Here is a 22,022-nt window from a genome sequence, read left to right on the forward strand (position 1 = left end):
GAGTGCCGAAGAGGAACGCTCTCGGTACTCCCAAAGCGGTTATTTGGTTTTGATGCAAAGCGCAAACAGGTACACCCAGCGTTTGAGCTGCTCTCTTGCTTTTTTTTTTAGTGCTTAGAACCATTGTCCGAGGAAAGTTATCAGCTGCTTTTGTGTAGGAGGCTGGGGGAAAAACACATTCTTTTGAATAAGCAAAACCCGAAGAGCCGAGTCCACAGACAAGCGGCTCTTGTGTTCCCGGGTCGTAACAGAAATACCCTGTCATCGGACTCCTGCTCGTTCCCTCCACTCTGCATAAGCTCATCTATTGTTGCTCCCTCCCATCCCCATCCCCCGCCCCATTCTCCACTAACTTCAAACTCTGCATATTTCACTAGGCTGCTTCGTACAATGGAGCCAGCATGGTTTGGAGCGGTGGACTCTGATCTGGAGAACCAGGTTTGATTCCCCACTCCTCCACATGAGCAGCAGAGGCTAATCTGGTGAACTGGATTTGTTTCCCCACTCCTACACATGAAGCCACCTGGGTGACCCTGGGATAGTCACACTCTCTCAACCCCACCTACCTCACAGGGTCTCTGTTGTGGGGAAGGGAAGGGGATTGTAAGCCGGTTTGATTCTTCCTTAAGTGGGAAAGTCAGTATATAAAAATCAACTCTTTGTCTTCTTCTTTCTCAATTCATTCGGCCATCTGCCTCTCTCTGTCTTCAAAGTCCCCTAAGGTGATTGTGAGGGGGAGAACCCAAATAGTTTCTGCACCGTATATGGGAGATGCAATGGGGAGGGGGACTTGAAAGGAATGCAAATCTTCGAAATCCTGTTTTCATAGAATCATAGTTAGAAGGGGAAGGGCCGTAGCTGTGGTAGAGCCTCTGCTTGGCATGCAGAAGGTCCCAGGTTCAATCACTGGCATCTCCAGTTAAATAGACTAGGCAAGTAGGTGAAGTGAAAGACCTCTGCCTGAGACCCTTGAGAGCCGCTACCGGTCTGAGTAGACAATATTGATTTCGATGGACCCAAGGGTCTGATTCAGTATAAGGCAGCTTCATGTGAAGGGGCCATACAGGCCATCTAGTCCAACCCCCTGCTCAATGCAGGATCAGCCTAGAGCATCCCTGACAAACGTCCGTACAGCCGCTGCTTAAGAACTGCCAGTGAGGGGGAGCTGGTTCTGGTCCAACTTTCTGGGGCAACATCCAAAGGATGCTGGCGGAGGAGGAAGAGATGCAGCTGGAGGCCCTGCAAGTTTATAGTTGCAAGGTCACAAGGCAGGAATTAAACCAAAGCCATTTCGTTTCCTCATTCCTCTGGAATGCACCTGAGATCAACCACAGTGCCTAGCTCCTCTTTCCCAGAGCTACACTTCCCAGGGAATCCCAAGAAGAAGAAGAAAGTACCATAGAGAGGAGGAGGAGAGGAGGAGGAGAAGAGAAGAGGAGAAGAGTTGGGTGTTTTTATGCTGACTTTCTCTACCACTTAAAGGAGACTCAAACCAGCTTACAATCACCTTCCCTTCCCCTCCTCACAACAGACACCCTGTGATGTAGGTGGGGCTGAGAGAGCTCTAAGAGAGCTGTGACTAGCCCAAGGTCCCCCAGCTGGATTCGTGTGGAAACCAACCCGGTTCACCAGATTGGCGTCTGCCATTCATTGTGGAGTGGGGAATCGAACCTGGTTCTCCAGATCACAGTACACTGCTCCAAACCACCGCTCTTAACCACATCATGCTGGCTCTCTGTGGCAACTCATGGCAACCCCATCCACGGGGCTTTCCAGGCAAGAGACAAGCAGAGGTGGTTTGCCATAGCCTTCCTCTCCCATCCGAGTACTGACCGTGGCTGAACTTGCTTAGTTCCTAAGCTTCTGGTGATCCTGGGCTAAGCAGGGCTGCAGGGAAACCCCGAGGAGAGGGAATATCCACTTCAGCAGTAAGCACACAAGCTTTGTGGCAAGGGAATGGTAGGCTAGAGGTTTCAAAATCTCCCTTTAAAAGCTTTCAGGCTAATCACAGTTCTTTGAACTCTCTCAGCCCCACCTACCTCACCAGGTGTCCATTGTGGGGAGGGGAAGGGAAGGAGATTGTAAGCCAGTTTGATTCAGGAGGTGGTAAGCTCTCCTTCCTTGGAGGTTTTTAAGAAGAGGTTAGATGGCTATCTGTCAGCAATGCTGATTCTATGACCTTAAGCAGATGATGAGAGGGAAGGCATCTTGGCCATCTTCTGGCCATGGAGTAGGGGTCACTAGGGGTGTGGTGGGGGAGGTAGTTCTGAATTTCCTGCATTGTGCAGAGGGTTGGACTAGATGACCCTGGTGGTTCCTTCCATCTCTATGATTCTCCTTAAAAAGGTAAAGAAAGTCTGCATATAAAAACCAACTCTTCTTCTTCTTCTACAGTTTCCTAATCTGCACGCCTACTGCATTTGGATCATTGTGTTCCTGTTCTCTGAAACATGGGACCGCCCATCCCAGGGAGGCATCTTCTGATTCAAATGGGCCATCAAACATCCAGATGATCTCACCTGGGCAGACCACCGAGATCCCACTCAGAGCAGATGTAAGGTCCCGGACGCAGAATCACCCACAGCCCGACTTCCGCAGCCGTCTTAATGAAAGCCCTAGATGGAGATTGAAAAAGAGTTAGGCGGCTGCTGTTGCACACGCAGTTCCGGGATACGGCATGGATTGGTCCACACAGCGGCCTGAAAGGGTGGGGGCAAACACCTGGACAGTGGGGAAGAGTAGAGCCACAATGCAATTTTATTAGTGGTCCACAGCCAGAGTGTTAGCTGGTTGCTTCAGTGCATCCTGAGAACCTCAGCTCTCCTTACTTCTTCAACTCCTGGCCATTCCCACATTTTTTCTCTTGGAATATGGTCTCCACTCTGCCACGCCCCCTCAATTCTCCATTATTCTTTTCTGTATCTCCTCTTTTCCTGTGCCTCCTCTGTAGTTACTGGTACTCTACCATCTCTTTCTGTCAGCCCCCTATTTAGTTCCATTTTCCTTTGCCACCTATACTTGCTGAGCTTCTCTGTGACATCACAGCATTTCAGTCAATCGCTGTCCAGGATTCAGTAGATGCACAACCACCTCCCCCACCCCTACCCCCAGTGACCCCTACTCCATGCCCAGAAGATGGCCAAGATGCCCTCCCTCTCATGAGGTCATCGAATCAGCATTGCTAACAGATGGCCATCTTGCCTCTGCTTAAAAACCTCCAGGAAAGGAGAGCTTACCACCTCCCAGGGAAGCCTGTTCCACTGAGGAACCGCTCTAGCTGTTAGAAAATTCTTCCTAACGTCTAGGCGGAAACTCTTTTGATTTAATTTCAACCCATGTACTAATACCATGTATCACAGCACATTCAGACACTGGACGTTCCGCTGATTACAAATTAGATAGGGTCAACAAGGACTGAAGTACCCTGTTCTTTGTTTCTTTTTGAAGTTGTATTCTTCTTCTGGAAGCATCCAAAAGTGGTCAGTGTACACAAGAAGGGTTTGGATGAGAAGGTCATTAGCACAGCTTCTACCTGCCAGCTGTGACCCTCACCTGCTTCTACCAAATGCCAAGTCTCTCTTCCATGTTCCGTCCTTTTGCTCTGCCTGGGCAAAGTTCATTCAGGAAGCTGTTGGAAAACTGAACGAGCTTCACCTCCAGAGGACGACAGGAGTGGCCGGGGAAGGAAAGCTATACAGGATACGTGCTTTGAGAGTTTAAAGGTACAGGTTGAGTATCCCTTATCCAGACATCTGAAATCTGGACTGATCTGAAAACCGGACCTTTCGAGCTGGCATGCAGGCATTACTCACAGGCACTCAGCAGTGCCACTGATGGTTTGACATACACAAAATTATTTAAATTTTTTTTTTAAATTAACATTCAGGCTTCGTGAACGAAGTATATATATAACATAAATGAATTTCGTGTTTAGACGGGTGCTATCCCCAAGCTATTTCTTTTTTTAAAATATTTATTTTTATTTTTATAAAGCACATACAATTAATACACATCACACACTCCTTAAACTCCATATCCACAACAAGATCCTCCTCAAATAACTAACAGAGCGGTCCTAATACGTTCTATATCTATCAGTTCTATTCTTTTTATCTGTACAATCACTATATTCTTTACTAAAACAAATGCATAAACATTTATTCTTTTGCTTACATTTAATCTGGATTATTTATCTTATTAATGATTATGTTAATTTAGGACATTGATACTCCTGAATAAGGCTGATAATCAATGTTTCTGAACTACCATTAAAACCAAATATTTTTCCATATCAGATATACCGTCAACTATTATATCTTATCATAGCAACTATGTGATCATCAAACTCTTTAATGGTAAAATATCTCATTATGTACATGCAAAAATTCCAAAATATGGAAAGATCCAAAATATGGACCACTTCTGGTCCCAAGCAGTCCAGATAAGGGATACTCAACCTGTATCATCTCATCCTTCCGTTGAACTTAATGGAAACTGCATGAGTGATCCCCATGGAATTTCCTTCTCAGCTGTAGGTTTTTAGTGGTTTTTTTTTAATTCACAAAGACCCTGGAGAGCTTCCAGTTATGGAGGGTAGGATACAGCTCTTGCCCAGCCCTTCTGACCCTGTTCCATGGGTACCAACGTAGTTCGTGCCCAAGGTTCAAAATTCTGTGAAACCCCTCTGATATTCTGCAATTGGGGCAAACCGAACAAAATTAAATATCTGCATATTCCCCCAGCGAGTGAACCTGTTCCTCAGAACAAAAGGAATGTTCAGGCTGAAGGTCCTAGCTTTGTTTTGTTTTTTTAAAGCTGTGGGACACTTGATCCCTAAATACTCACCGCAGATCCAGGTTTCCGCTGAAGTCAAACTTCCCTCTGGCTGCCTCATGAAGATTCCATGGAACGTACCTGAAAAGACAGAATCAATTGGCTGTACGATTCACTGCTGGATGCAGGTTTGAAATGACAAAGCAAGGAAATCAGCCGCCTAGCCTTGTCTCTGGGCCAAGGAATCCTCTGAAGCAGAGATGAAACAGTGGTAGCCCACAACCTACTTCTCCTCCCTCCAAGCAATTTTGTCTGCCCCCAGGAGGCCCTGCCAAATTTAAGCCCAGGTGTTAGAAGATGCTTGTCTGCATTTTCACTCAGAAGAAAAAGAAGGGAAACTATTTTCATTGCAACAGACAACTTGCGCCTTTTAAATATCACATCCCGTTTGAATTTAACATAAGAACGTAACACAAGAAAGGCCATGCTGGATCCAACCAAGGTCCATCAAGTCCAGCAGTCTGTTTACACAGTGGCCAACAAGGTGCATCTAGGAAGCCCACAAACAAGACAACTAACTGCAGCAGCATTATCCTGCCTGTATTCCACAGCACCTGATATAATAGGCATGTTTCTCTGAAAGAATAGGTATGCATCATGACTAGGGTCCATTCTAACTAATAGCCATGAATACTCCTCTCCTTCATGAACATGTCCACTCCCCTCTTAAAGCCTTCCAAGCTGGCAGCCATCACCACATCCTGGGGCAGGGAGTTCCACAATTTAACGATTTAACTTTGGGACATAATATGTGCAGAATACATAGCTGCACATCTTTGTACGTAACACTGCCCCTGAGTGCATGCGCTACATACCTACACAGTCCTGCAATTCAACAATGCTGACTTTATTGTGCAATGCGACCACTCACGGGGTCGCGACCGTATGTGTGACAAAATAAACCTATGTGTGTAAATACACACAGACAACCAGTGCAGTATAGCAGTTAGAGAATCAGCATGGGACAGGGGAGGCCCACATTCAAACCCCCACTCAGCCTATCCTACTTCACAGGGTTGTTGTAAAGATCAAATGGCCAAGGGGAGAGCCATGTATACCATCCTGAGCTCCCTGAATATTAGAGTTTACGGAAGTTTGGTGTTCCCGTTATACAGCGTGCTTCCACTGCCAATGGGATCCGGACAGCACTTACGTGGTGAGCGTGTTCAAGCCGCAGGCCTTCATCTTAAGCAGGCGGTCTCTCCAGTATACTCGGGGGACCCGGAAATAATGCACCGACCCTCCAAAGATGCGGAAGGGCAGGCCTTCCAGCAGGAACTGCGACTCTTCGGCCTGCAAACCCAGCACCCGGCCCCACATCCGCATGGGGACCAGGTCGCTCCAGTTAAACCTGGAACAGGGAGGGGAAAACACAGCAGAGCTCATCCACGGGCAAGGAAGACGATTCTCAAAGTAACTGACATGGAATCAACTTGGCATTCTGGACGCTACTAAGCCACATTACAGAGAGGAAGGGAAGGCAGGACTTTCCGGTCTTCTAGCAGTCGCTCAGGATGACTTCTGCATTGCTGTGAAGCCGAGGGAAAAAAGATTCAGGGCAGCCCTACAGAACTTGGGACTCACCCACGCAGGAAAAAACCAGCTGGAAGCCCAAGAGAAATCCCTGCTCGGGTACCAGCCTGCTTCTAAACATGATGCAGGCAGGATGAATGCAATTGCCCATATGAACATAAGAACATAAGAAAAGCCATGCTGGATTAGACCAGGGCCCACCAAGTCCAGCAGTCTGTTCGCACAGTGGCCAACCGAGTGCCTCTAGGAAGCCCACAAACAAGATGACTGTAGCAGCTTCCTGTCTGTGTTCCACGGCACCCAATATAATGGGTGTGCTCCTCTGATACTAGAGAGACTAGGTATGCATTATGACTAGTACCAATTTTGACTAATAGCTATGGATAGCCCTATCCTCCATGAACATGTCCATTCCCCTCTTAAAGCCTTCCAAGTTGGCAGCCATAACCACATCCTGGGGCAGGGAGCTCCACAATTTAACTCTGTATTGTGTGAAGAAATACTTCCTTTTTTCCATTTTGAACCTCTCATCATGACTTTGAGCTCATCTGGTATCTTGCTTAAACTGGGCTGCTACCTGCGCAGGGCTGCTCCAGAGTCGCTTTTCAAATCTGGCCCAAGACTGCAAAAACAGGAAGGGGCTCACCAAACACTCAGCAAGCCTGGGCTCGCACTTCCAAACGGAAAGATGGCCATGATTTCGGAAAAGCCAGCTTAGCTCGGCTGCGGGCCCTTCTAGCTTGCAGAGTTTGGGGGCAGGAGAGGCTACAGAACGATGCACAGAGCCTGTGGCACGTACAAAGGACAAGGGCTGTGAGACGGAGGAACCGGCTGAAGGATCATTAAGCCAGGCAGAGAATTCCTTGCAGAGTTCTCTCATTGATTTCACACCTCCTTTTTTTGCCCTCCCACACTGCAACTCATGCCAATATTCTGAGGCCTCCAAACTCCTGGACCGTCTGCCCCATTTCTTACCCTCCATACCTTCCTTTCCCTTCTTCCGGAGCTATCACCCCAGAAAGCCTTTCCTTCGTTGCTCTCTACCTGTTTGTTCAGCCTCTCTCCCTGGTGCTCATTTGTTCTCCAAACATTTTCCAAATTGCATATGCTCTCCTGCGACCATTAAAAAAAATTAAAAGGTTTGCAGGCTGGAGGCCTCCTAACCAGGCTCTGAAAACAGCAGGAAAGGTTGTTTGCACCCCCTGGAACACGAGGCTAATTTTCCAACAGAGCAAATTTCTTCAAGGACGTTAAATGGGAACTCAGGTTTTTTATGCATGGATGTTTCACTCGCCGTTACCACCCCCCCCCCCCACGACTTCGAGTCTTTGTGTTGATTATGCATGCCGTTTCCGAGGTCGCCTCGCTCTCCCCCTGCGCTTCCCCGTGTTTTCAGATACCTGTTTTATCTCGAGTTTGAAAACGCGGGCAAAACATGGGGAGGTGCAGGGGGGAAACGAGGCGACCTCTGACAGTTGGAAAAGGCATGCATAATCAACACAAAGAACCAAAGTTGTCGGAGGGGTGATGGCAAGTGAAACAGCCATGCATAAAAGACCTCCGTTTCTCGAGGTTCTGCACATGCCTAGATGTTTGGGCTTTCCCAGCTGGGGCTTTCAAGTCAGAGGTGAAGAGATAGTGAAAAAGGTGCCAATCTGTCTGTTCTTTACAGCCAAACAACTCACAAGTCTGGCTTTTCTGTCTGCAAAGAACAAAATGATAGCAGGTGGCCGATAAGGAACTTAAATCTGGGCTACTTATACTGAGATTAATAGACAGGCCAGGATTAAAAGGGCTGAATACCAGCTTCCCTAAACACACTGTGTCTTTTCATTCCTCTTTCTTTCTTTCTTTCTTTCTTTCCTTCCTTCCTTCCTTCCTTCCTTCCTTCCTTCCTTCCTTCCTTCCTTCCCCTGTGTTCTTAGACCGAGGTCTTGAACAATAAAACCATAAAACTTAAATAAAACCCATCTCTAAAAACACCTCCCTTCGTCTCTTTTCTGCAACCTTCAGAAAACGAGCAACAAAATAAGTACGCTGCGGGTCAGAGTCCTCTAAGAGGATCTGAACCTTTTGACCCAAAGTTGCTCAAGATGTGGACCATTTGTTAAAACACGGAATAATCCATTTTAGCCTAAGTTCGTATATGTAAGGACGATTCCCCCCACCCCAAAGGCTCTTTGGGTCTTTGCTTCAATATTTCCTCAGGACGGAGAGCCGAGGGAATAGCGCCTTGCCCTAAGGACACCTAGAAAGTCTAAGGCAAAGGCGAGATTCAGATTTCAGACTACCTGGAACCAAACTGCCATCTGGCTCAACCGAAGTGATGCAAAAGAATACTTTCAGAAGTGGAGTGTCTTGACTCCCCTCCCCACCACAGGTTGGCTTCCTCAAGGAACAAGCCCAAGCTCTCCTAAGCTGCGCTGTCAAGTGCACTTTGCAGAAAATGGGAAAAAATGAAATCCACATGCTTCTGCCAGAAATGCCTTCCCACCATGTGCAAGAGCGCTGGGGGGGGGGGGGGAGGGGAACGGCTCGGGAGAAAAAGGGAGCAGGGCTTCACCCTTGTTTTAAAGAGAGGGACCCACTAAGTTCGGACCCTCCTCCGTCCTGCTGGGAACCCGAGCGAACAAGCTAAGCTGCAAGCTGCTACTCCGAGAACGAGAGAGAGGCTCTCTTTCCAGGCACGGAAGCTCACGGGGTGAGGAGAAATCCAGGGTGAAGGGGAAGCACCATGCCTTACGCTGCAAAACAAGGCTTGCCTAGGTTACAAATATATATTTAGGGTTCCGAGTTACGACACGACATCGAGGAAACTAAACCGAAAGCTGCAGGATAGCTTGGAAGTAGGGCTGCCGAGAGGAAGTAGGGCTGCCGAGTCACCCCGGGGAGCTGGGCAAGGGGGCGCTGGCATGTGGCTGTACACACTTGGGAGGCCCTTAACTGAGGGGAAAGGAAGGGGCAGGAGTGGCTTTGGACCAGTCTTTCTCTTGCTCTGGCAGCCTTCCCCTCCAAAAAAGAATGATAAAATATGGGGGGGGGGGCCCACAGGCATTGTTCCTCGGAGGAAAGGCCAGATGTAAATGGAAAAACAGTTTTCAACCTATCCATGCTGACAGTGTCAAGTGCAGTGAAAGCCGGGGAGGTGTAGAGCGGGGGCCCCCAGCATGGTGATGCTCATGGCGCCCACCGAAACCTCACCTGGTGCCCACCAGGTGCTTTTTAGAAAATGGGCAGGGCCAGGTGCAGCTTTTGCCCAGCAGGGCTTCCGACTGGCCGACAGGTATGCAGATTTTTACAAACGCCCCTTCAGCAGCAGCTGCTACCACAGCACAAGGATCGTCCCTGTATGACGGAAGATAAGCTGCGTGTGCCAAGAAAACATTTTTAAACGCTACGTTCGTTTTTGAAAGGCATCCTGTTAAGCAGAGCTTCTACCTAAAGTGTTGAAGAGTTACTACCAGTGTACCTCACTCCCTGATATTTTGTGGCTGGCTCCGCCTCTCGAGGTGGCCATTTTGCAGTTGCACCCACCACCCCGTGCCAGAAGCTGCGCCCACAGGCTCAAATGGGTTGGGGACCCCCGATGTAGAATGGGGGAATAGGACCCGGCTTTAAATCCTGAATGGGGGGTCTTGGGGGCAAAATAGGGGAGGGGACAACAATGTATACCATCCTGAGCTCCTTGGCAGGATAAAAATGCAATAGCTGGATGGAAAGAAATGTTTTACTTTCCTGTTTAAGTGAATTGAAGGCGGGGTATAAGTCGAAACATAAATAAATAAAATAAATATGATGCTCGGATGGAGTTTGGGTGTCGTGAAAGACGACCTGGGGAGTGGAATCTTTGTCTGGGAGGGGGGGCATGGGGGTTCTCGGCAGTCCCGCTTGGAAGGGATGGCTACAAAGCACAGATAATACCTCTGCACCACCTCATCCCCGCAGGCCTTGGAAAGAACCAGCAGGCAGGGATAATACCTGGAAAAGGAAGCTCAGATTAAACATAGTTGAGTCACGCAACATGCTGAGATTCACAGTGGTTCTAACTGTGAAAGTTGAACAGTCAGCGTGAATAAATAAAAAGATGACCATTTGTCGCTCTCCCAGTATCCTTCCATCATTAATTACAGCAAAGGACCATTTGCCTCCTTTCAGGTCCAGTGGTCCTTGGCACTTCAGCCTTTCCCCGCTTAAAATACCAGTTCAGGTTCGGAAAGGAGAATCCACCAAAGAGGTTCATCCAGAAAGATCCAAAGTTGTCAAGACGACACCACCCAGCCTTTGTGTGAGATGGGTCAAGAGCCCCTTTCTTCATTAGCCATACTCAAACAGCACCCAAAGGAGAAATGCAATGTTTTATTGAATTTTAATGCTTGAAGTGGTGTGGAAGAGCTTAAGCAGCTTGCAAACCTGGCTTAACTTCCCAGTACTTGCCCCCAAGGACTGAAAACAAAGCTTAAATACATGAAACCGTCTACGCTTCATGTTAATTCCTTGTTAATCTTTAGTTCCTCTGTTTTGTATCCTCTCTCTTTTGTCTGTCAAAATTTAGATTATAAATTCCTTGGGTTAGGGACCTGCCGATACTGTGCAAAGCAAGGCCAGCAAGCTGACTGCCCCAGGTTGGATGCAGGCCTCAAAGTAATTTCAACTAGCTTCTGTTTTTGTTTTGTGTTTCCATCCAGTCACAGCTGACTAATTATGAACCAGTAGGGATTTCAAGGTAAAAGACAGCCAAAGATATTTTGCCATTGCCTGCCTCTGTGTAGCAACCCTGGACATCCTTGGCAGTCTCCTTGCCAAGTACTAACCAGAGCCAACCTGGTTTAGCTCCCAAGATCTGATGAGATGAGGCTATCCTGGGCCACCCAGGTCAAGGCAGCTTCTGGTAGCCCTTACTAAAAGTTAATTAGGATTGTGGCACAACAACCTTTCTGGGGTTTCATGTGTAAGGAGAGGAGAAAAACATTTGCTTTCAAATATGGACATGATGCTCGCTAGAGCCACACCCACTTGGCAGAAAGCTCCACCCACCTAGCACAGGTGTGGCTTCAGCAAGGCACGCCCAGTGCAGATTTGGATTCAGACGATTCCGATCCTTCCACCATCCTCGAGCAGTCAGTTATCCAGGAGCTGAACGGGAAGTTACAAAGCAACCTTTCCATTCCCTCCCCTCGTTCAACCACCACCAGATTTCAACGTGAGGCTGACTGCGGCTAAAGAACTCACCCGTGGGACTTTGCACTCTTTGTACGGCACCTTGCTTAAAGCTAGCCTGTTATCTTTACCAAGCGGCTACATCTGCTTGGCACACCTGAGGTGTCGTTATCTGTACGAGTCTCAAAGTGACACTACACCCTCCCAGCCTACGGACCTTTGTATGGTTAACTAAGTGCATGGGGCTGCTTGGTGTGGATACCAGGCCCATTTTAAATGGAGCACCGTACAACAGAACAAACTCCCACGGTCGAGTGCCTGCCGTCTCGCAGGTGTCACGTTTATATCATAAGAAAGGCCATGCTGGATCAAACCAAGGTCCATCAAGTCCAGCAGTCTGTTCACACAGTGGCCAACCAGGCGCCTCCAGGAAGCCCACAAATAAGAAAACTGCAGCAGCACCGTCCTGCCTGTGTTCCACAGCACCTAATGTAACAGGCATGCTCCTCTGATACTAGAGAGAATAGGTAAGCATCATGACTAGTAGCCATTTTTACTAGTAGCCATGAATACCCATCTCATCCATGAACATCAGGCCACAAGACTAGCAGGCAGAGTAAAACAGCAGAATTTAGTCACAAGTGGACATTCCCTGACCTGGATGGCCCAGGCTAGCCAGATCTCAGAATCATAAGAATGGTTGGCCCTGATTAGTATTTGGATGGAGACAACCAGGAAGTCCAGGGATCACTATGCACAGGCAGGCACCGGCAAACCACCTCTGTACATTTCTTGCCTGGAAAACCCTATGGCTGTGGTGCCGGATCCAGCCCCGAGAGCTCTTATCTGGCCCATTAGCCAGCTGAGGCAGCCACCTGCCTCTCCCCCAGTCCCGGTCTGGGCAGGAGAGGCATGGCCCGGCACGACCAAGTGACTTTTATGTCATATCCAGCCCTCGTAACGAATGAGTTCGACACCCATGCCCTATGGGGGTCGCCAAAAATTGGCTGGGGTGATGGCTAAACAAATAAACAAATAGTTAAATAAATAAAATTGTCCACTGTGTGTTTACTCAGACATTTTGAGAGCGGGGTGGTGGTGGCGATTTTTGGATTTTCCATCTCAGGCAGCAAAATGTATTGGGCCATCAAGATCTGAAGCAAGATCCCCAGGTCAGAACAAAACCTGTTACCGAGAAAAGGTATCCAATGATCCACACGGAGACAAAGTCCCAACATTAGGACTGAAGGTACGCTTTCAACCTGGCAACTTCAAACACAGGTTAGATCCAGGACACACATGAACACACATGAAGCTGCCTTATATTGAATCAGAGCCTTGGTCCATCAAAGTCAGTATTGTCTACTCAGACCGGCAGGGGCTCTCCAGGGTCTCAGGCCGGGGACTGAACCTGGGACCTTCTGCATGCCAAGCAGATGCTCTACCACTGAGCCACTTCCCCTTGGTCCATCAAAGTCAGTATTGTCTGCTCAGACTGGCAGCGGCTCTCCAGAGACTCAGGCAGAGGTCTTTCACATCACCTACTTGCCTAGTCCCTTTAAGTGGACATGCCGGGGACTGAACCTGGGACCTTCTGCATGCCAAGCAGATGCTCTACCACTGAGCCACGGACCCTTCCCACACAATGATTGATGGAGAAAGAACCTGTTATCCTTCACAGAGTTTTCAGGGACATATATATATATTTAAAAATCCTACTTACACCAAGATCAACAAGAGCTAGCGCGTGAACCTAACGGCAAGAACTGATTTACGGCCACGGCAGTTCTAGCCATTCCTTACCCATTACTTTTTATGATAGAAAAGGGATGGTTATATCGTAACGTTTATTTAAGGCTTTTCAATCATCTCTAGATAGATTCACGGTCGTTCTCCCTCGCCGGCGGCACACTCCTATCACGTAGGAGACTTCCAACGGCAGCAGCCGATTCTGCATTGCACCGTTTCTCTGTCTAGAAGAAAAGATGTCGTTCCGGGCTCCCCAGATCGCAGCTCTTAGGAATTCAGAACAAATCACACACACACACTCCAAACCTGCCTGCAGCTGCCCTTTGTAGCTGGTTCATCTTTTGACTCCTCTTTATTCCAAAAGCAAACTGCATCACTTGCTAAGTTAAATCTGCCATACTCAAGCTGGCAACTCTGGAGTGGTGGACCCTGATCTGGAGAACAGGGTTTGTTTCCCACTCCTGCACATGAAGCCAGCTGGGTGATCTTGGGCTAGTCATAGCTCTCTCAGCCTCACCTACCTCACATGGTGTCTGTTGTGGGGAGGGGAAGGGAAGGTGATTGTAAGCCAGTTTGATTCTGCCTTAAGTGGTAGAGAAAGTCGGCGTATAAAAAACCAACTCTACTTCTTCTCCTCCTCCTCCCTTACTTGGCAGTCAGCCCCGTTGGAATTTGCTTCCGAGTAACCACTCCTACGATCAGGCTGCACATATTTACCGGTATATAGCGCTAAAAGCTCAGGCATGCTCGCAAGCAACCCTGTAAGGTAGGCCTAATAAATTATCCCTGCACTACAGATGGACGGTGGGGGGGGGGAATGTTTGTCTAAGGCCCTTACAATCTGTTTGCAGCTGAAATTTTGGGTTTTTTAAAAAATTATTTGGGATTATTTATTTAAAGCATCTGTAACCCGTAGTTAACACTCCTTTGGGGGCTTCTGCCAATTAAAACAAAACATGCAATTACAATAAAACCCGTATGAGAAATGGCCACATAAAAGTCACCCGTAAAAACAGCCTCGGCATAAAATTACCGGCTATTAAATCAGAGCAGCAGGGTCCTGGAGGAAAACAAGGGGCCAGGCCACGCTTGATTGATGGCCTCCAAGTCAGGAGCTGGGGACTCCCTGGCTAGATGCCATCGCTGAATACTGCACTCTTATGCTCTAAGCCAAGGGTCCCCAATGTGCTGCCCGTGGGCGCCATGGAACCCCCTGGCACCTTTCCTGGCACCCATCAAGTGTTTTTAGAAAGTGGGCAGGGTCACAGCAGGGCTTTTGCCCAGCAGCTCTTTTGATTGACTGCGCCAATTTTTTAAAAAATGTTGCTTTGGTAACAGCTGCTGTGACGGCACAAAGATCTTCACCGAGTGACTGAAGGTAAGCGGCGTGCATGCAAGAAAATATTTTAAAATAGTGCGCTCATTTTAAAAGGCATCCTGTTAAACAGAGCTCCTTCCAGAAATGTTGCAGTTACCATTACAGTCATGCATAACCTCACTCCCTGACATTCTGTGGATGGCTCCTGTGGCAACCATTTTGTGGTTGTGCCCCACCACCCTGTGTAAGAAATAAGAACATAAGAAAGGCCATGCTGGATCTGACCAAGGTCCATCAAGTCCAGCAGTCTGTTCACACAGCGTCCAACCAGGTGCCTCTAGGAAGCCCCCAAGCAAGACAACTGCAGCAGCATTGTCCTGCCTGTGTTCCACTGTACCTAATATATTAGGCATGCTCCTCTGAGACTGGAGATAATAGATAAGCATCATGACTAGGGTCCATTTTGACCAGTAGCCATGGATAGCCCTCTCCTCCATGAACATGCCCACTCCCCTATTAAAGCCTTCTAAGTTATAAGTACATAGGGAAAGTCCTGCTGGATCAGACCAAGGCCCATCAAGTCCAGCAGTTTGTTCACACCGTGGCCAACCAGGTGCCTCTACGAAGCCCACAAACAAGACGACTGCAGCAGCACCATCCCGCTTGTGTTTCACAGCACCTAATATAACAGGCATGCTTCTGAGATCCTGGAGAGAATAGGTGTGCATCATGACTAGTATCCATTTTTACTAGCAGCCATGAATAGCCTTCTCCTCCATGAACATGTCCACTCCCCTCTTCAAGCCTTCCAAGTTGGCAGCCATCGCCACATCCTGAGGCAGGGAGTTCCACAAATTAACTATTAATTCCAAAGGCGCCTGCAAGCCCCAAAAGGCTGAGGACCCCTGCTGTAAGTAATCATAAGCCACTGGACTGTCATGTGTAGACAGGAATATCCAGTTGCAAACAACTGCTGCAGCACAACAACAGCACAATATCCAGCAACGTGGGGAAGGGCCCCCCGACTCCGTGGCCCATTTCTCAGCCACTATTATTAAGGCCGGGTCTGCACACAAGTCAGTCGTGACTTGATGGCACTTAATTATTACTATATTAACAATTTCAGGGCAAAATGTTAAATAGAATTAGATTTTTTTTAAAAATCACATATATTGAACTGCATATGCAATTAGTAAGCAGCCCAATTACATAAATGTGTCACATGTGCTTCCCTCTTTCTCCGCAGTGGTTGCTACCCCCTCCGTCCCCAGGGACATAACAGCACAGATCATTTTTTTACTTAAGCTCTTGGTAAATCTTGACCCGATATACATTAAGTTAAAATGCCATCGTAAAACACATTTCCCCATTGACTTCGGGGCTCTGTTTATTGCTCCATATTAAAAGGAGAACGGAGATAAGGACAGCTGTGCCGTCTTTCCTATGAGGGGGATAAATCCAGAAACAAGATAACACGACAGGCAAGAAAGAACAAAAGCAGCCTGGAAGACAATAGGAGGGGGGAAAGCCAGGACTGAGTCAGTGCCAAGGGAAAGAAATCAGTGCTGACGCTTGGATGCTCCCGTTGAGCTAAGGGGATTCACGTGTGTGAACAGATATATGCATATATATCAAGAGAAGCATCAGGAACTACTGTCGTCAAACTGATGTGCATCTGATGCCCATCCATAAACCCTCTATCTGCACTCAAATGTGCATAGTAAGGATGCAAAATACTAAAATTTAAGTGGTTAAACTTAAATGTACTAACTAACTAGTCTAACTGCCCTGCCCTGGGTGGTCCAGGTTAGCTTGATCTTATCAGATCTTGGAAGCCAAGCAGGGTCGGCCCTGGTTAGTACTTGGATGGGAGACCACCGGGTTTACTACACAGTCCAGGATTGCTACACAGAGGCAGGCAATGGAAACCACCTCTGTTCCATTTCTGCCCTGACCTGGATGGCCCAGGCTAGCCTGATCTCATCAGATCTCGGAAGCTAAGCAGGGTCGGCCCTGGTGAGTATTTGGATGGGAGAACACCATGCCGATCCAGGGTTCCTATGCTGAGGAAGGCAATGGCACACCACCTCTGTTCGCCTCTTGCCTTGGAAACCCTATGGTGTTGCCATGAGTCGGCTATAGCTTGATGGCACTTTCCGCCACCGTTAGACTAGCCATCTCTATAATACTGTCAACATTTAAACAAGCTTGGCAGAATAACAACAGAGCATCACTCCTTGGTGCTGTGGTTAAAAGAGCGGTGGACTCTAATCTGGAGAACTGGGTTTGATTCCCCACTCCTCCACATGAAGCCTGCTGGGAGACCTTGGGCCAGTCACAGTTCTCTCTGAACTCTCTCAGCCCCACCTACCTCACAAGGTGTCTGTTGTGGGGAGGGGGAGGGAAGATGATTGTAAGCCGCTTTGAGACTCCTCAAAGGTAGAGAAAAGCGGGGTATAAAAACCAACTCTTCTTCTTCATGTTTAAATGAGAAAACGTTGCTAAATTACACATTCACTTAAAAAAAAAAAAAACCAGAATTTGCAACTCTCATGCATTAGAGTGCACAAACATCATTCACATGTTCGCATCCCTATCACTAGCTGGAGTCAGATGCATCAAGCATTTCCACATTGCACATTGATCCACGATGCATCGCTGTGAAAGAGAGGTGCACTGGGATATGCGTTCAAATCCCCATCAGCATTTATCCACGCTTATCACTAGCTACAGCAGGACCGCCGGGCACCAATCGGGTGCGCATCTGCGCAAGAATACCGTCGATCCCCGGCATGCTGCTCTGAATGGGGCGTGGATTTTGGATGTTGCTCAATTAATTGCACATTAAGCTGTTTTTATGTGCCTTGGTCTGGATTAGAGCCACCAGCTTCTGGGGGCAGGGGAAGCAGATAAAGAAGCACATTAAAGCTTGGGACGCGATGGAATTTGGACCACGTTCTGCCGTACCTGAGGTTCTCTGCCAATTGGCCACCGCTAACTTTCCACTGAGCCTGTTTCTTCTGCGTGCGGCCATTTCCCAAGCTTTTCAAAAGCAGGCAGCTAACCGATCACTTTCAAACAGAGGTCAAAAGCACACAAGTTCACGTCTTAACCCAGAAACGGGGCCAAGTCCACACAGAATAGACTGGGCAGTTGCATTTAAGAGCTTCTGTTACTCTGTATGAATCCACATATGTTGAGTCTGCCTCAGGCTCAGTTCAGAGTTTTTTAGTTAACCGCCAGCAAATTCAACAAGGTTTGTTGCAGCTTGGTTGGGGCATCTCTAAATTTACATGCATAAGTGTCCTTTTTTCCCCTTTGGTTGCTTCATGTCTTCATAAGAACATAAGGAAAGCTACGCTGGATCAGACCAAGACCCCATCAAGTCCAGCACAGTGGCTCACACAGTGGCCAACCAGGTGCCTCTAGGAAGCCCACAAACAAGACGACTGCAGAAGCATCCAGCCTGTGTTCCAAAGCACCTAATATAATAGGCATGCTCCTCTAATCCTGGAGAGAATACGTATGCATCATGACTAGTATCCATTTTGACTAGTAGCCATGGATAGCCCTCCATGGAACATGTCCACTCCCCTCTTAAAAGCCTTCCAAGTTGGCAGCCATCACCACATCCTGGGGCGGGGAGTTCCACAATTTAACCACACATTGTGTGAAGAATTACTTCCTTTTATCTGTTTTGAATCTCTCATCCTCCAGCTTCAGCAGATGACCCCGCTTTCTGGTATCATGAGAGAGGGAGAAAAGCTTCTCCCTGTCCACTCTCTCCATACCATGCATAATTTTACAGACCTCTATAATGTCTCCCCTTAACCGCCTTCTTTCCAAGCTAAGAAGGCACATGCTAGGCTGGATTATCAGTAGATATGGTTTGTCTAAACTGGTTGAATCACTGGAGATAATGCCGTCCGTGTTAGCACCATGCTGATTAGAAGAGATTGCAAATCTAACCAAACGTTGTTATGCCACTGACTCTCACCCAAAGTTAATTCTGTTTCAGGAGGGGAGAGGGGGAAGAGCTGAAACTTGGTTTAAGGTGAAGCCAGGTTTTTTGCCCATACAAAGCCTTGAATCTAGACATCAAGGGATCAACGCTAGATGGTCATCTAGCAGAGAAACGGCAACATCTTGTGCCATTCAACATGCAAGGTTCTGAGTCACACAGAATGCTTCATAGTGCAATACTTATGAAAGAGGATGAAAATGGGATTCTTTGAGAGAAAAGGGAACAACGAGGGCCACTGAGTTTTGATCAAATGCTCTTTCAAGACCAGCCATAGCTTTGCTCATACTGTGAACAGTCCACCAATTGTTATCCAACAAAGATGCCAGGAATAATGAATCTGTTACAATCCGCGCATTGTTTAATGCAAGAACAACACTTCCCCAAAAAAGAGACAACACTGTGTATATGGCTGCCAGTGTTTAAAGCACTTCACATATATGGTAATCTTGACAACAGCCAGGACAGCATTTTCTTCCCATAGTGCCAAGCCTGAGGCTGAGAGATTTGCCAAAGGCTGCTTAATGAGTCTGTAACCAAGATTAGATTTGAATCCACACCCTCCTGGATCACAGCTCAATCATGACGCAACGCCAGTGGTTTGTGTCCAACTATGCACCCATGCAACTCTGATTTTTCCTGTGTTCCTGTGCATTCTTGCAGCCCCTCCCAATCCCTGAAAGAAGAAGAAGAAGAGTTGGTTTTTATATGCCGACTTTCTCTACCCCTGAAGGAAGACTCATACTGGCTGACAATCACCTTTCCTTCCCCTCCCCACAACAGACACCCTGTGAGGTAGGTGAGGCTGAGAGAGCTCAAAGAGAGCTGTGACTAGCCCAAGGTCACCCAGCTGGCTTCACGTGGAGGAGTGGGGAAAACAAATCCAGTTCACCGGATTAGCCTCTGCCGCTCATGTAGAGGAGTGGGGAATCAAACCCTGTTCTCCAGACCAGACTCCACCGCTCCAAACCACCGCTCTTAACCACTACACCACGCTGGCTCGCTGGGGCTGCAGCGCCCACATGGAAGAACAGGGGTGCGGGTTGAAGGGTGGCAATGAAGAGGCTGTGCTAACACAAGGAGAAATTTGGGCAATTTCAAGCTCACGCGTCTATTTCTCATTGTAAGTCCACCAAGGGTCTTTCCAGGAGACAGAAGGGGGTTGCAGGAACAGAAACAAACAAAGGAAAACTCTGAGCAGCTTCTATGGACACATTGTTGGATGGAAGCCGATAAATATATTTAGATCACATGTAGGTCTGCTATACAGCAGCAGGTGAGACAAAGAGGGAGAGAGATCTTTATTATTATTATTTTAAAAGACACCAAGGCAAAGACAACCAAAATAACAGGATGACACATGGCCCAAGTATACTACACGCTTCAAAATGAGCTACCCTACGTACACATTACACATGAAGCTGCCTTATACTGAATCAGACCCTCGGTCCATCGATGTCAGTATTGTCTACTCAGACTGGCAGCGGCTCTCCAGGGTCTCAAGCAGAGGTCTTTCACATCACCTACTTGCCTAGTCTTTTTAACTGGAGATGTCAGGGATTGAACCTGGGATCTTCTGCATGCCAAGCAGTTGCTCTACCACTGAGCCACAGCCCCTCTCCTCTTTAGCAGCACTAGTGCTACCAGGAAAGTTATTAAAAACTTCATTTCTCCCTGACCATCAGCATGGAAATAGGCTGAAACCCCAAAGTAGCCCTTGTCTATTTGAAGCGCTCATGAATACACACCCCAGGAAGAGACTGACAAGTTGGGTTATTTTGTTGGTAACTCTATAAAAACCATATTAATGCAAAGAATGCCCACAGGGCTTGCATAGGCTCTGACTTCCCAAAGATGAAAACTGGGCATGCTCACAGCTAAGAATTGTTCTCCGAACCCTGCTGTGCACTGAACGAGTTTGCAGACCTGCTCCAATTTAAAAGCAAGGAGCAAGTTTTTCTTTTGACCAGATATATACCAGGGAGGGGAAAAGTGAATTATTCTATAATATGTTAATCAGCCATTCAAAATGGATGTTAACCAGCTGAAAGAGAAAGCTATGTGTTACATTGTACCTGCATGTCGCATGAACATACCACACCCCCATAATCAAGATAAATCTTTGAATTGGAGAGAAGGTTTTCACTTCTAGAGACCCAGAGCATGAAATTCAACACACTACAGTTTGAGCATCTCAGAATACCAAGGCATCTTTTAAACACACTTTTTTTTAATTCTCAAATCAAAATTCCAAATGGGTATCTTTGTTCACCTGTCCCAGAAAAAAGGAACCACGTTTTTTGCGTGTGTGGCACGAAAGACTAGTAAACCTTCATTGTGGCATAAGAGTTGTGAGCCAAAGCCCAATTTGTCAAATGCATGAAGTGGGCCCCTAAATAGTCAGCTGTGCATGTGCAAAACTAACATTCATGCATGCGCACACACACCCCAATAGAGAGGAGAAGAGGAAAAACAAGAGAAGAAACTCTTTTACAAGCGGGGGCCAAAATCCAAGCAACAGCAGGAGAGGGGGCCCATTTACAGTTGGCGGTTACTCAGGAAACAGGTGACTGAGCCGGTTCTCGTGCCTTTAACCAATTGCAAAAAAAATAAGAAAAACCTCAGAGGAAAAGTTTCTCATGGCATAGAGATAACCATTTCCATAGGCTCCTTGCCGTCGATCAAAACACAGTTCGAAGAGATAGCTCCACAATCTTGGCCAAAAAACGGCAACCTTAGTCTGTTTGCTATGCAAAGCATTAGTCCAGCGTTTCTCAACCTTTTTACTCTTGCGGAACCCTTGAAATAATATCCATGTCTCAAGGAACCCCTACATATGATTTGCATATGATTAGCCTATTCATCACTATTTCTCGCTGAGCCCCTAGCGATTTCTCGCGGAACCCTTGGGTTCCAGAGAACCCTGGTTGAAAAACGCTGCACTAGTCAATGCAATAGCCCAATAAATGGACGCTTGACCCATTCAGAGGAATGTGACAGATTTCGGGATGCCAACTAGTCTCCCAAAAAATGCCCTGCCCGTTTAATAGGGGCTGAATGGGATGCTATTTAACAGGTGCAGAGCCCACATGGTGTAGTGGTTAAGAGTGGCGGGACTCTAACCTGGAGAACCAGGTTCGATTCCCCACTCCTCCACATGAAGCCTGCTAGGTGATCTTGCACCAGTCACAGTTCTCTCAGAACTCTTTCAGCCCACATGGAGGCAGGCAACTGCAAACCACCTCTGAACACCTCTTGCCTTGAAAACCCTACGGGGTTGCCATCAACTTGACTTGACGGCACACATGCACATTTAGCAGGTAATGTTATTTACCTCTGTGCCATGAAAACCTTCCGCTGCCTCTGTTAAAAGGACAAGCTTATTTGTTTTTCTCCAGGCGGATGGCAACC

General features: G+C 47.4%; 1 protein-coding gene across 1 annotated transcript in view; it reads right to left on the bottom strand.

Moving 5' to 3' along the window:
* Positions 1-22,022, bottom strand: part of LOC130486747 (beta-galactosidase-1-like protein 2) — a 61,079-nt gene that overhangs the window by 37,469 nt on the left and 1,588 nt on the right. Inside the window, exons 2-4 of the mRNA XM_056860013.1 lie at positions 5,987-6,184; positions 4,846-4,914; positions 2,520-2,615 (exon numbers count right to left, since the gene is read on the bottom strand). Of these exons, the coding sequence (XP_056715991.1) occupies positions 2,520-2,615; positions 4,846-4,914; positions 5,987-6,184 (363 nt within the window). The remainder of the gene's footprint in view (positions 1-2,519; positions 2,616-4,845; positions 4,915-5,986; positions 6,185-22,022) is intronic.

The sequence above is a fragment of the Euleptes europaea genome, chromosome 14, assembly GCF_029931775.1.
Source record: "Euleptes europaea isolate rEulEur1 chromosome 14, rEulEur1.hap1, whole genome shotgun sequence".
Classification (NCBI taxonomy): Eukaryota; Metazoa; Chordata; class Lepidosauria; order Squamata; family Sphaerodactylidae; genus Euleptes; species Euleptes europaea.